This window comes from Solanum dulcamara, chromosome 2, assembly GCF_947179165.1.
Source record: "Solanum dulcamara chromosome 2, daSolDulc1.2, whole genome shotgun sequence".
Lineage (NCBI taxonomy): Eukaryota > Viridiplantae > Streptophyta > Magnoliopsida > Solanales > Solanaceae > Solanum > Solanum dulcamara.
Window position 1 is genome coordinate 10371933 of NC_077238.1, and position 12491 is coordinate 10384423.

At 27.6% G+C, this 12491-nt stretch overlaps 2 protein-coding genes across 2 annotated transcripts; one reads left to right on the forward strand and one right to left on the reverse strand.

Annotated features, from left to right (window-relative positions):
• Positions 1-877: 877 nt before the first annotated feature.
• Positions 878-2990, forward strand: LOC129875277 (gibberellin-regulated protein 3-like). The gene is made up of 4 exons (XM_055950732.1): positions 878-1052; positions 1167-1205; positions 2091-2130; positions 2626-2990. Exons 1-4 carry the CDS (start codon positions 996-998, stop codon positions 2808-2810), a joined length of 321 nt encoding a protein of 106 aa, XP_055806707.1. The 5' UTR covers positions 878-995; the 3' UTR covers positions 2811-2990.
• A 4755-nt stretch (positions 2991-7745) lies between these two features.
• Positions 7746-9414, reverse strand: LOC129875286 (UDP-glycosyltransferase 74B1-like). The gene is made up of 2 exons (XM_055950741.1): positions 8722-9414; positions 7746-8595 (listed from the first exon to the last, which is right to left on the reverse strand). Exons 1-2 carry the CDS (start codon positions 9367-9369, stop codon positions 7867-7869), a joined length of 1377 nt encoding a protein of 458 aa, XP_055806716.1. The 5' UTR covers positions 9370-9414; the 3' UTR covers positions 7746-7866.
• Between the last annotated feature and the right edge of the window lie 3077 nt (positions 9415-12491).

The window sequence follows — 12491 nt, forward strand, 5'->3', positions numbered from 1 at the left end:
TTCATGATGCAAATACAGGTGCTAGAGATCATCAACAGGCGCTCCGTTGAAGATCTACTTCTTTTCTGATAGTGGTGAGACCTTATTTTTCAGTCGGATCATATTTATATTCATCTTTACTTTGAGTATTTTTCTTTGGATAGCCATGGACTTGTCATTGGTATCTTTTTGATAGTGATAGAGGCTTCATAGATAGATAGTGATTGTGTTGAGTAAACGTTTTGGTTTTCAAAACTATTATTTGATTTGAAATTGATTTGGGATCTATTTTTACATGAACGTCTTTTAAATTCATATTGAGTATTCTGCTAAATGAATGATTGAATGAATGTGTGATTGGATCAAGTGGTTCATTTGGAGACCAACGATGATCTTCGAGTGTCGGTCACGCCTAGGGTACCATCTTAGTGTGTGACAAAATGAGTGATGACTTCTTGAGCGTTTGCATGGTTTCTTTGATGGAAAAAGATGATATTATTTTATCTTCAAGTAATTAAACCTCGTCGAATGGTATTGTAAATCATGTGCTTAAGAAGTATTGACGGTGATCTTTTTTTGAAATATGCAATTTGCACTCTAATTCACACATTTATATTTTTATTTTTTAAATTCCTAAATGAAAATTCTGAATCAGAATTAGTTTAAGTTTAAATATAAAGTCACTTTTAATAAAAAATATTTTACTTCAAAGTGAGATTTTTCGAAATGAACCAGAATTAATTAATCGAACCACAAAACAAGTAACGAGACCCAAAAAAACAAAAATGCCAGGATTGACTGGTCCACTTTGGTGATCCTTGGTGTGTGCAATAATGGGCTGTTATTTAGAGTAAAACTAGGGGCAATTAGATCACAAGATTCCTATAAATTACTGGGCACTGACTTTGTTACACCCAAAAAAAATCAGTCCCAAAGTGGTCATCACAAACTACCAAGAAAAAAACTTAGGCAACAAGACCCAAAAAAAAACCACTCATTCAAAAACTCAACAAAAAATGTCCTCAAGATTGCTTCTTCTTCTCACCTTCTTTCTCTTCTGCCTACTTGCTCAAGTAAAATTTTGAACCTTCAATTAATCACCTAACTCCCATATAATTTTGTTCTTTAGACAAAAAAAAAAATTGTGTGCAAGTACTAGTCTAATTAATGTTCTAATTTACTTGCAGGTCTCTTCTGATATTGACATTGAAGACCTCCAAACTCAGGTATGTCTACTCCCACCGTTTCTTTTTAATTGTCATATATATTAAAAATATTTATTTTAAAATAGTTATCAATTTAAATAATTAAGAAATGATTAATTAATTTTTTTTAATTTTAGTCTTATCATTAATTATTTTAGAATTAAAATCTACATATGTAGATAAAAATTATACGATTAATAAGAAATATATTAGTCAAATAACACTTTTAATTAATTTTTTTTAAGAATTGTCATGACAACTAAAAAGAGATGGAGAGAGTATTTTCCTTACTCTTTTTCTATCATTTAACCAAAATTTGATACTTAAAACTAAACATCATATAAATTAATTATCCTTAACATATGAAATGTCATCCATAAGAGTTAAGTGTGTTAGACCGTCTCACACTGGTTGGGATTGGGAGAATGAGTTGATGTCTCCTTTTACGATTTTGGACCATCGTTATCTGATGAGCTATTTTTTTCGTTTTTATTTGTTTGTCCTATTATTATTTTTAGTTTGTTTTTTTAACAAAATATCTCCTTTTGACAATTCTTTTTTTCAAATTTTTCACGTAGCATGCTTATGAGCACAAAATTAAAGGATATTTCATACGTGTTATTTTGTGCACACTTCAACTGTTCAGCTCCGAAGTATAAATTGTTAGAAAGTTTTCATATTCATTGTGGAAGGAGTATTATCTCATTTTATGATTTCGGAGAACTCTCGTGGTATGAACTAGCTTTTAAGATTGAGTTTGATTCAACGTTTATGGTGTAATTTTGAGCAATCCTTACTAAAGATAAGTTAGTCTAGCCCAATATTCATTTTCTTAATAAGTGACGGAATGAATAATTTCTCTCTTACCTTCTTTTTGTTCATATTGGTTGTGCAAATCTTTGTTAGGTGGGGAAAGGAGCTAACAGGAGGCTCTTGCCCTATGTGGGTAAGTTTCAATATCTCAATCTATTTCCATTGAAAAGAAAATAATATGAGCCCCATGGGTCAGTGAAATTAATTTTATAAATAAACAGTTACTCATTTGAATACCAATGTTGAAATTGATAATATGCAATGTATTTAGTTAAAAGGGCTATAAACTTTTTTTTGGAAAAAATAACTAAAATACCCTTAATTTTCTTAAAAGTTTTATAGATTATTATTATGAATCCTTTTAAAGAAAAAGAGGAAAGACACGTATTAAGAAAAAGGTATTTTGAGAATTTGAGGAAATATTAAAGATAAAATTTGATCAAACTAAAAATGCTTATAAGCAGAGAAAAATCGTAAGTAAGACATGACGTACTTACAATTTTTGATGATTGCCAAACACACAAATAAGCCAAAAACTACTTGCAAGCCAATTTGATCAGCTTAGCGACTCAAACAGACATCTAAGAGACTGTTTAATTTTTTGTTATTTTGGGGAAAAAATAAATAGATTGTGGAGGACTATGCAAAGTGAGATGCAGTAGGCACTCAAGGCCAAATTTATGCAGCAGAGCTTGTGGGACTTGTTGTATGAGGTGCAAATGTGTTCCTCCAGGCACTTTTGGTAACAGAGAAATTTGTGGCAAGTGCTATACAGACATGACTACTCATGGAAACAAGACCAAGTGCCCTTAATTAATTAAGGCTACTAGTTATACTACTTAATCTTGTCTTCAATTTTCCCAAGTTTCAAGAAGGAAAAGAAAACATGAGTATGTGTTTTGTGATTTTGATGTAATGTTGTGATGGTGGTCTTTTTTCATCTAGAGATGTGGTGTTTAGGTTTAAAATTTTAATGTTAGATGTTTTAATCTTCATGATTAGTCTATGTTGTTTGAATTATTATAGGTTATAATTCTCAAGTTTATGGTATAACAAGTGAATTTTAGCATGTAATAGTAGGTTAGTGATTAATTTATTAGATTGTCGAAGTTGTCACGGGGTGATTTTTCTTTTTCTTTCACAAGATCACAACCCGCGCGGCAGTCAACTTCGCAAGTTAACTTCAGCCTACCAACACACGTTTGACACAAGATTATATCAAACACAAAGGAAATACGCTACAGCGAAAACACACAACAACAACACAAGCATATACAGACAAATTGTCTAATTTTTATATAACTCTCCCTCAGCTTATACAAAAGAACACTCGTAGATATTATGTACAATTACTTTTTAAGTGGCATGATTGTATAAATATTTTTAGTTTTATACGATGAATACTTAAAATTTAAACTTGATAAGTTTGTTCATACGGACAATTTAGATATTTTTGTACTGTCAATGCATAAAATTTAGACCCATCATGTTTGAGATCATCCAGTGGCAGAGCCACCTTATCCTAAGTGGTTTCAATTTAGACCGCTCCGTCACAAAATTATACTGTTTAATTAGTTTATAATTTTAACTTTATGTATAAATATTGTATATTGACTCTCCTTATGTTTTTTATGTGTCTACTTTTTTATGTTTTGACATCCTTTAGTAAAATTTATGGATCTGCAACTAAGATTATCCCTGCAAAGGAATTAACTCCACCTAGTGTCAAAAGATTGCGTAATGGTACTCCTTTATGTTGGGAAAATGCACAGATTAACGCACCAATATATATAGTTAAAATAATAGAAATAAAATTAAAAAATAATGACACTAGAATTTTTTTTTAAATAAGAGAAAAATCACAGGCCAAGAAAAGCAATTGATATCATTATAGTAAGTAATTTTTACACTGGATAGTCACGAGTATAATACTCAAAATGACCACAACACAGTCAAAAAGAATAACACTTTTCACCTTACTAAAATATCACTCGCATTCTATTTTTCTTCAAATACTATTTTCTTATAGTCTATGGTATATCTAACTTTGCTCTTTAATATTTTTATTTTTTCTCTATCTTGATGTGTTCTTACAAATGAGCAAGAGTGCTCTATTTATAGAAAAAAATTGTCCCTATGATGTCACCAACGATACAAATATTTAAAAACTTTAATAAATTTATTGGTGAGATTTGATTTGACAAAAATAGTAATATTTTGATTGATAAGATTTTTCAATTATCAAATTTATATTTTTAACTATCTAATTTCAAATCTTACAATAAAATAAAAAATATTTGTAGCATGAGATGAACGTTTACACTTTGTTTAATATTTACTTGGCTCTTTGCTTATTTGAAAAAGTCTTGATTTTAATACAATGTATGGTACTGTTATAGTCAGATATACTATTAATTTTATTTTTGGGCAGATGGATGGGATGGGGTTAATCAGACATATACACAAGGAAAACGACGTAATATGGAGTGATATCACTCCTTTACCCCTATCTTTTATGATCCCAAAATATTGATTACTTTCAATCCTTAGCTTTTTCTTTATTGTAATTTTTATTTGTTAAGACGTACTAAACATGTTACGTTAAAAGCTAGATAAAGTAATATTTAATAAAATAATAATTTTGTTAAATAAATATTTTTTATCGATTTTAATTTGGGTCAGTTCTATTAAAGTAATATTCTCGTTAAATATATTAGATAATAATTAAAAATAAAATATTAAAGGCCCAGAAAAAATATAAAGTAATAATTATTAGAATATATGAAGAATTTATATATATTTAATCAGTCAATAATATTAGTACAATTAGAAACATTAAACTTTTCTAAAGTCGTTTAGCTTTTCTAGATTTAAATAATAAATATGCAAAGACTACACTTTTTAGTTTCCTAGATTTAAACTTTTAAAATTCTTAATTCAAATATTTTTTTCCTTTATTATGACACATACTGCAAAATACTCTCTAAAATAATAAATATTTATTTATCGATAAAGAAATATTTTATGCATTTATCGATAAACTAATAATCTCAATAAATGAATATATTTTTTTCGATCTCAAGCATATACATTTATAGATGCTTTACCGTAGGTGGTAGCCATCTCTATTAGGATTCTTAGGTCAATAGATTTTATATATTTAATAAGTTCATAGGTCATTCTATGGATTTGGGAGGTTTAATATAAAGATAAATGTCAAAAACACATTTAAATTATCTTTTTTTTTTAGTTTCATATCTAAACTGTTGGAAGTGTGAGTTTCATACCTAAATTATCACTTATTAGTTTGAGAAACACACCTCAGTAGTGTGTAATACACTCTCTCTACGCTCTCTATTTTTTAAAAAAACATTGCCACAAGGCATTCCATATGGATAAAATATTAATCCACCTTGACAAAAATTAAATAAACTATTAATATTAGTTAAAAGCTAAATATTAAAGTATTTCTATCCAAAAAAAAATAAAAAAATTTTAAAAAAAATAATAAAATTTAAAATATTTTGCTTACTACTAGATTATATATTCACGTAAAACGTATTTATATAATCTAAAAAATTAAAAGTCTTGACATAGTGAAACACAGTCTTACAATTGTGAAACATACGGAGGGAGAGAGAAGAGAGTGGAGCGAGAGAAGAGAAAGGCGAAAGGAGGAGGAGAGAAAGTGTTGCTAAATTTTATAAATATGAAAAATATTTGTTGCTCTAGTAATTAAGCCCCATAATGTCGTGGTTTGTGAAATTTCTTCAATTAAAAATTTGAAAAAATTATTTGGGTGAACACTTTTTAATAAATAATTATTGATTTTAGTGATACTTTTTATTTATTATCATCTGTAGCAATACATTGCAATATTAAGACAATATGTTATATATTAAAAGTAAATTATGCATTCAATATAAATGTATTATAAGTGTTTTAAAATACATTATGCATATTTGGTAAGAAACTGACACAATGTAGTATAAGTGTATTAAAGTATGTGATATATAAATGTATTATCCATAATAAAACTTGAATTATATGAGCTTTATAAATTTTTTCTGTAATATGTATTAAAATTGTATTATAAATGTATTATAAGTATCCAAGTGAAAAAAAAATGTTATTGCTATAAATGATAAACATTTTTTTAATATAGTATATCGATGTAAATTTCCCTTAAAAGTTGTCCATTTTATGTGGACGACCCAAGTCTACCTAGTGTTATGGATGGTGGGCCGGACTACTAATTTGGAGCAGGCCCAATAACCAAAATTTTTTACTTATTTAAGGAAAAATTACCTAAATATACAATTTATTTTATCATATTTTTTAAAAAATTTTATCATTTGAAAAAATTACAAGAATTCCTACTCTCACCTATTCTCGGATACATCATTTTACATGATGTATTAGTCGGATACATCACTTTAAGTGATATATCGGTCGGATACATCATTTTACGTGATGTATCGGTAAAGTGATGTATCGGTCAAATATATTATTTTACGTGATGTATCAGAACGTTTTAAGATGTATCCGAATTCTACCAAATTTTAAAAAATTTTGTAATTTGAAAAAGAGTAGAGATATGATGTAATTAACTCTAAACACTATGGAATTTGTGTAATCATTTCATTATTTAAAGGGAAATTACATAAATTGGACCTATTAGTGAAACTATTTACTCAACCCAAATTATTTATCATTAATGGATCCTTGACCCAAACTATTTACGTGTCTACCCCACTTTCTCTTTTCTTACTTCGTGCATGGCTTCATAATGACATTAGCATCACAACTATGATTTAATCCTATGTGGTACTCTATCGGTATATTGATACTTTATCGGTGTCATCTAGGATTGGACTTTTCTTTTAAGAAATAAATAAGAAACAGTTAATAAGAGAAAATTATGAAAGTAGAAAATATATTTTTTTAATTTTTTATCTTTTTACAATTTTTTTTAAAATTATTTCTAAAGTATTCCTCTTTTTTTAAAAATTGTTTTTAAATTAAACTATTGAAGAATTGAAACGTACAATCAATGATTAAAGCAAACCTTATGAAAACATTGTTCAATTACTCTTTGATACCATCAGAGTATATTATACTCTGATGGTATCAAGGAGTAGGAAGTAGTCATTCAATAAAGACACTGTTCAGTTACTCTTTGATACCATCAGAGTATATTCATATACTGTGATGGTATCACATAGGAAAAAAAGGGTGAATGCTGATATCAGAATGACATCAGCGCACGAATTTAAATTAAAAAAAGATATGAAAGTAACGGGACATTTAATGATAAATATTTTACTTTTTTAATGCATAAGTGTCTTTTCCCTTATTTATATGCTTAAGTTAATATGGTAAGAAAGTTAAGCTGACAACTGACAATTAATGATAATAGAGCCTTGTGATCTACTTTTTAGGTCGCATATTAGTTGTCATGTTATGCTTTTCAATAGTCAAAATAGATATTTAATCAACATTTTAAAATATAGATTTAAATTCAATAGTCATGAGAAAAACTACAATTTATACTATATTTTTATATAGTTTTTGAATAGCTAAATTTTAATTATAAAGTATTAAATTGATCTAAACTAATTTAATTTTGAAAAGTAATCAAATTGACTTTCGAAAAATGAAATATGACAACTAATTCGGAACAAAAAGAGTAATTCTAATCCAAATTATAAATGCACAATTAACACAGAACATTAAAAGTAACTTCCAATATCAAAAGGTGAATATAACATGAGAAAATTTAAAATTCATATAACGTAACTTCATTGCTCTCTATTGAGCTAAGCCATGAAAATAACACTAACAATAAAACTATGAATGTCTTCTACATCTATGAGGCTAAATTTAGATTGTCCACAAATTCATTAATAGCCTTGTCAGAGCTACCTCCTTCACTGACTGTTTTCTTAGCCAAATCTCTCCATTTTGTTGCATTTCTTCTAATCTCATAACTCTTCTCTCCTTCCATTACCTCCTTTATACAAAACAACAACTCTTCTCTTTTAACAATTCCTAATAACTCATCCAACTTAGGTCTCACACCAATCTTCCATATCTCATCAATAAATTTAGCATCCGTCATTTGATCAGAAAATTGTGGCATAGCCACCATAGGCACACCAAGGCTCAGTCCTTCAAGAGTCGAATTCCATCCACAGTGAGTCACGAAGCAACCAATAGCTTGATTTGCTAGCATTTCGAGCTGATTGCACCATGACACAATGAGTCCTTTCCCTTTTGTGGATTCTATGAATCCTTTAGGCAAATTGCATTTTTCGGTATCTCTTACAACCCAAAGGAAATTCATGTTGCTGGCTATTAAAGCGTATGTCATTTCTTCCATTTGTTTTGATGTGATTGATACCATGCTTCCAAAGGAAATGTAGATTACTGATTGATTTGGCTTTGATTTTAGCCAATTGATGCATTCTTCACTAAGGGTTTTCCATAGACTTGCTCCATATCCTTTATCACCTTCTATTCTTCCATCCAAATAAGATGAAGGCACCATTGGTCCAATCAACTTTGCTGGCCAAAACTCTGAAACTCCTCTTGCTATCTGAAATTATACATACCAATACAAAAATAACGAGATTTATAATTTGATAATTAATTTTTTTTTTGGTTCAATCATTCGGTATTCAACAAAATGTACGTGCACAATTATTGGGAAAAAAAAACGTACCTCTCCTTCTAGTTCTTGAAAAGAATTGTCAAAAATCCAATCAGCATTTTTCACATTAGAGAATTGGCTCATTTTCATAGCTAAATAAGCAGGGTAACTTTCAGGCTCTCTAATAAATCCAGGAACATCAATTGGGTACAAACAGGGCAAACCAGGCAATAACAATGGCTTATTTTCTTCAATTTTCACTGGCAGCGAAAATGTTTTATGGTGAATATGAGCAAATACAGCACAAACCGTAGCCGAATTCGTAAAAAAGGCAGCCCCATAAATCCGGTGTTTTTTAGCGATATCAAGAGCCCATGGCAAGAACGAATCGTAAATAATGCAACTTATAGGATGTGTCGAATTTTCATAATTTGTGACAAGTTGTGATAGAGTTCTCGAGCCATTTTCTTCGAAGGATTTGAGGAATGCATTTGTATTTTCGGCTTGCGAGAAACCACCTTCATCAAATCCATCAGAAATTGGTTCAACTGAGATTTTGGGGAAATGAATTGAGTTCACAGTGTATTTAGTTGTGGCTATAGTTGATTTAACACCTTTTGAGACTAAACGTTTGGCAAATTGGAGAAGTGGGTTAATGTGACCTTGGCTTGGATATGGTACTAATATTACATGAGGCTCAATTCTTTTGACTTCAGCCATTTTGGTATAAAATAAAGACAATCAAACACTTTATAACTTTATGGATCTAATATTTGTGTGTTTGAAAGAAAATGAAATAATATGCGTTATTTATAGGCTAAAATAATTTGTTTGTACTTGTGGATTACCTCAACTTAAAAAGGTTGCGTATTTAAGAAATGACTAAAAATTAGTTTGAATTGATTTTTAAAACTTTTACTTTTGACTTATTGTTATGTTTTAAATGTCATTTTTGACATATATTCACACTTCATTTTTGACTTGTAGAGTAACGCCATTGCTTACATAGGGGTAATGACGTTGGCAAATCATACGTATTTATATTTCCATTTTTGGCTATGCATGTTCAATGTTGCAGTCTACATATGGAATCACTGAGCAATCCATGTCAGTGGTCCGTTTTGGCACTATTACCTAGGACGTATTTATCTTTTTCAAATATTTGAATATGAAATTTGAAGTCAATGAATTTCTAAAACTTAAAACTATATAATATCTTTTTACTACTATTTTAAGTGTCTAAAGGGATTTAAACTTTATTAAAGGCCATGAAAACTTAGGTGGATTTTCTTTCTGTTACTTGATGAATAGATTGTTCTGACATAATTTTATATATATTTAATAATTTTTTAATATAAATATTAAATATGTTCAAAAATTATGAGCACCATATAAACTTAACTTATGTTTTGTATAGATGATTTCTTAAAATTATCTGCATATTTTATTTATCTTTTACCTATAAAGCACCTCAAACCGCATATTAGCAAAAAATGTCAAATAGATATCAATTTTAAGCACTAGGGGTGTTCAATAGTTACAAAATTTAGTTGAATTATTTAAGTGAAATATGCGAATAACTTTAAAGGACCGTCGATAACTTAAGCCTTTTATATATGAAGTTATTTACTTTCTTTTCTTTTAGAAGTGTGATTCACTTTAAAATGTCATGTGCACTTCAATCATCTTTATAAACTTGTCAAGTTTTATTTGACTCGCCCTTTTCAATGCATCATTCGTCAAAGCATCTTTATGTGTTACTTCTTTTATTCTATTTTACGTGACACTATTTAATTAGTACGATATTTAAAAAAAGAAAAATTTTTAAAATTTGTGGTCTAAAATAATTTTTAGATATTTTTGTAATTATAAATTATTTTATTAGGGGTAAAAGAGAAATTTTAAAGTTGACATTCTTTTTGGTAGTACAAACTAAAAAAAAAAGGTGTCACATAAAATAACAATCTTTAGATATTTGTGTGATTATAAATTATTTTATTAAGAATAAAAAATAATTTTAAAATTGACATTTGGGACGAATTAAAGAAAAGGTGCCAAATAAAATAGGACGGAGGGAGTACTAATTAATTGTAAGTGTGTAGGTGTCGTTTGACCACAAATATTCCCAAATATATTTGGAAAAAGACTTGGAAAATAGTGTTTAACCAGATAACTTGTCATTACTTGGCAAACATCCCAAGTTCTCAAATATTAGAAAAAAATTAATATTTGGGCCAAATTCTAGAATTTGAGAATTTTTAAAAATTAATCCAAATTTTTATATTTTATAAAAACACTCATTATTTATTGTTTTGGACTAAATTTCAATCCTAATTTGTTGTACAAAATTTATACAATTCATATAAATATTATATACAAATTTTATCTGAGCTTGCTCTCCAAAGTCTCTTCCAATTACAAGCAGTAATAGTAATTTTTCATATGCAAATCAATGATATTTTTCTTTTGTTTGCTTCCTCTTTTTTCAGATTCACATTAATTATATTTGTTGGTAGCTCAGACGTTTACTTTACTCTGTCCCACATTTGCCATGTCGATAGCCTTAGAATGTACAACGTTTGTGCAGCGTATAAGTTACGTGTACAAGCAACTTTATTATTATGATTAGAAAAAGGTCAAAAGTGTTTTTAAATTATGAAAAAAAAAATTAATTTAAATTATGTAAAATAAATAAAAATATCCTCAATTGATAGTTTGATTTAAAAATGCTCATGTCTTCAATAGTTTGGTTGATAAATATTCTTATTGTTATTTAATGAGTCAAAAATGTCATCTTTCCAAATAAATATATAATTTTTTTCTTTTTAAACACATACTTTTTCTAATAATGATTTTTTACTTAGAAAATATTTATCCTACTTCGATTCGGAAAAAAAAAGAAGTAAAAATATTTTCTATTTTATTAAAATAAATTGATCGATATCTAAATAAAAATTAATGACAAATTGCTATGATCTTACATATATGATATATATTATTAATCAAAAAAGAACATAAAGTTTCTATTTTAATCAAACATCAAAGAGTTAAAAATAGTTTTCTAAGGAATATTTTCCGTCATACCAAAGACACTCTAAAGGAGTCTCATTCTTTTATCTCAATTCTCAACTTATGTGATATTTTTCATTTTTCAAGATTTAAAATTATGTAGATAATTATCAATATTTTTAAAATGTGTTACTTTTAGAGAAATCTTCATAAATAGCTATAATTTGAATTATAATTATGAATAATATATATAATTTGTCTATAGTCATGTTAGTTAATATTTTAAAATTATGTATTATAAATATAGTAATAGCTATGTTTGCTTAAATAGGTAATTTATTCTTATTTTTATAATGTTGACATGAGGCGTATTACAATTTATAATATTTTTCTAATATAATTTAAATATTTAAATTTTATTATAAAATATTAAATTAATCTAATTCAATTTAATTCTAAAAATTAATTAAAGTAACGCTAAGAAAAATGAAAAGTGTTGCATTAAGATAGACAAAGTAGTCGATTTGACTTTTTGCATTGGATTTGATGATTTAAACCTAAAACTTTTTTATTTCACGTCACTTTCATTTCATAGAAGGAATTGAAAATTAAACACCCTCAAAATTGAAATTGACTCCTCCTTGATAATTATGTTCTCGTACACAATTCAAAATTGAAATTGACTAATCTTAAATCTCTCCTCCTTTAAAGTGAGTTTGACTATCTCAAGTTATTTTTAAAGAAAAATATTTATTCCTTTAGTTTACTTTTATTTATTATATTTGAGCTTAATAAACTTATTAAAAAAATTATGATTGACACAATTATTTTAT

Coding starts and splice junctions, on each gene's coding strand:
- LOC129875277 (XM_055950732.1), top strand. CDS start 996: ATGTCCTCAAGATTGCTTCTTCTTCTCACCTTCTTTCTCTTCTGCCTA. Junction 1,053..1,166: donor TCTTCTGCCTACTTGCTCAA/GTAAAATTTTGA, acceptor ATTTACTTGCAG/GTCTCTTCTGATATTGACAT. Junction 1,206..2,090: donor TTGAAGACCTCCAAACTCAG/GTATGTCTACTC, acceptor AATCTTTGTTAG/GTGGGGAAAGGAGCTAACAG.
- LOC129875286 (XM_055950741.1), bottom strand. CDS start 9,369: ATGGCTGAAGTCAAAAGAATTGAGCCTCATGTAATATTAGTACCATAT. Junction 8,596..8,721: donor TTCAAGAACTAGAAGGAGAG/GTACGTTTTTTT, acceptor GTATAATTTCAG/ATAGCAAGAGGAGTTTCAGA.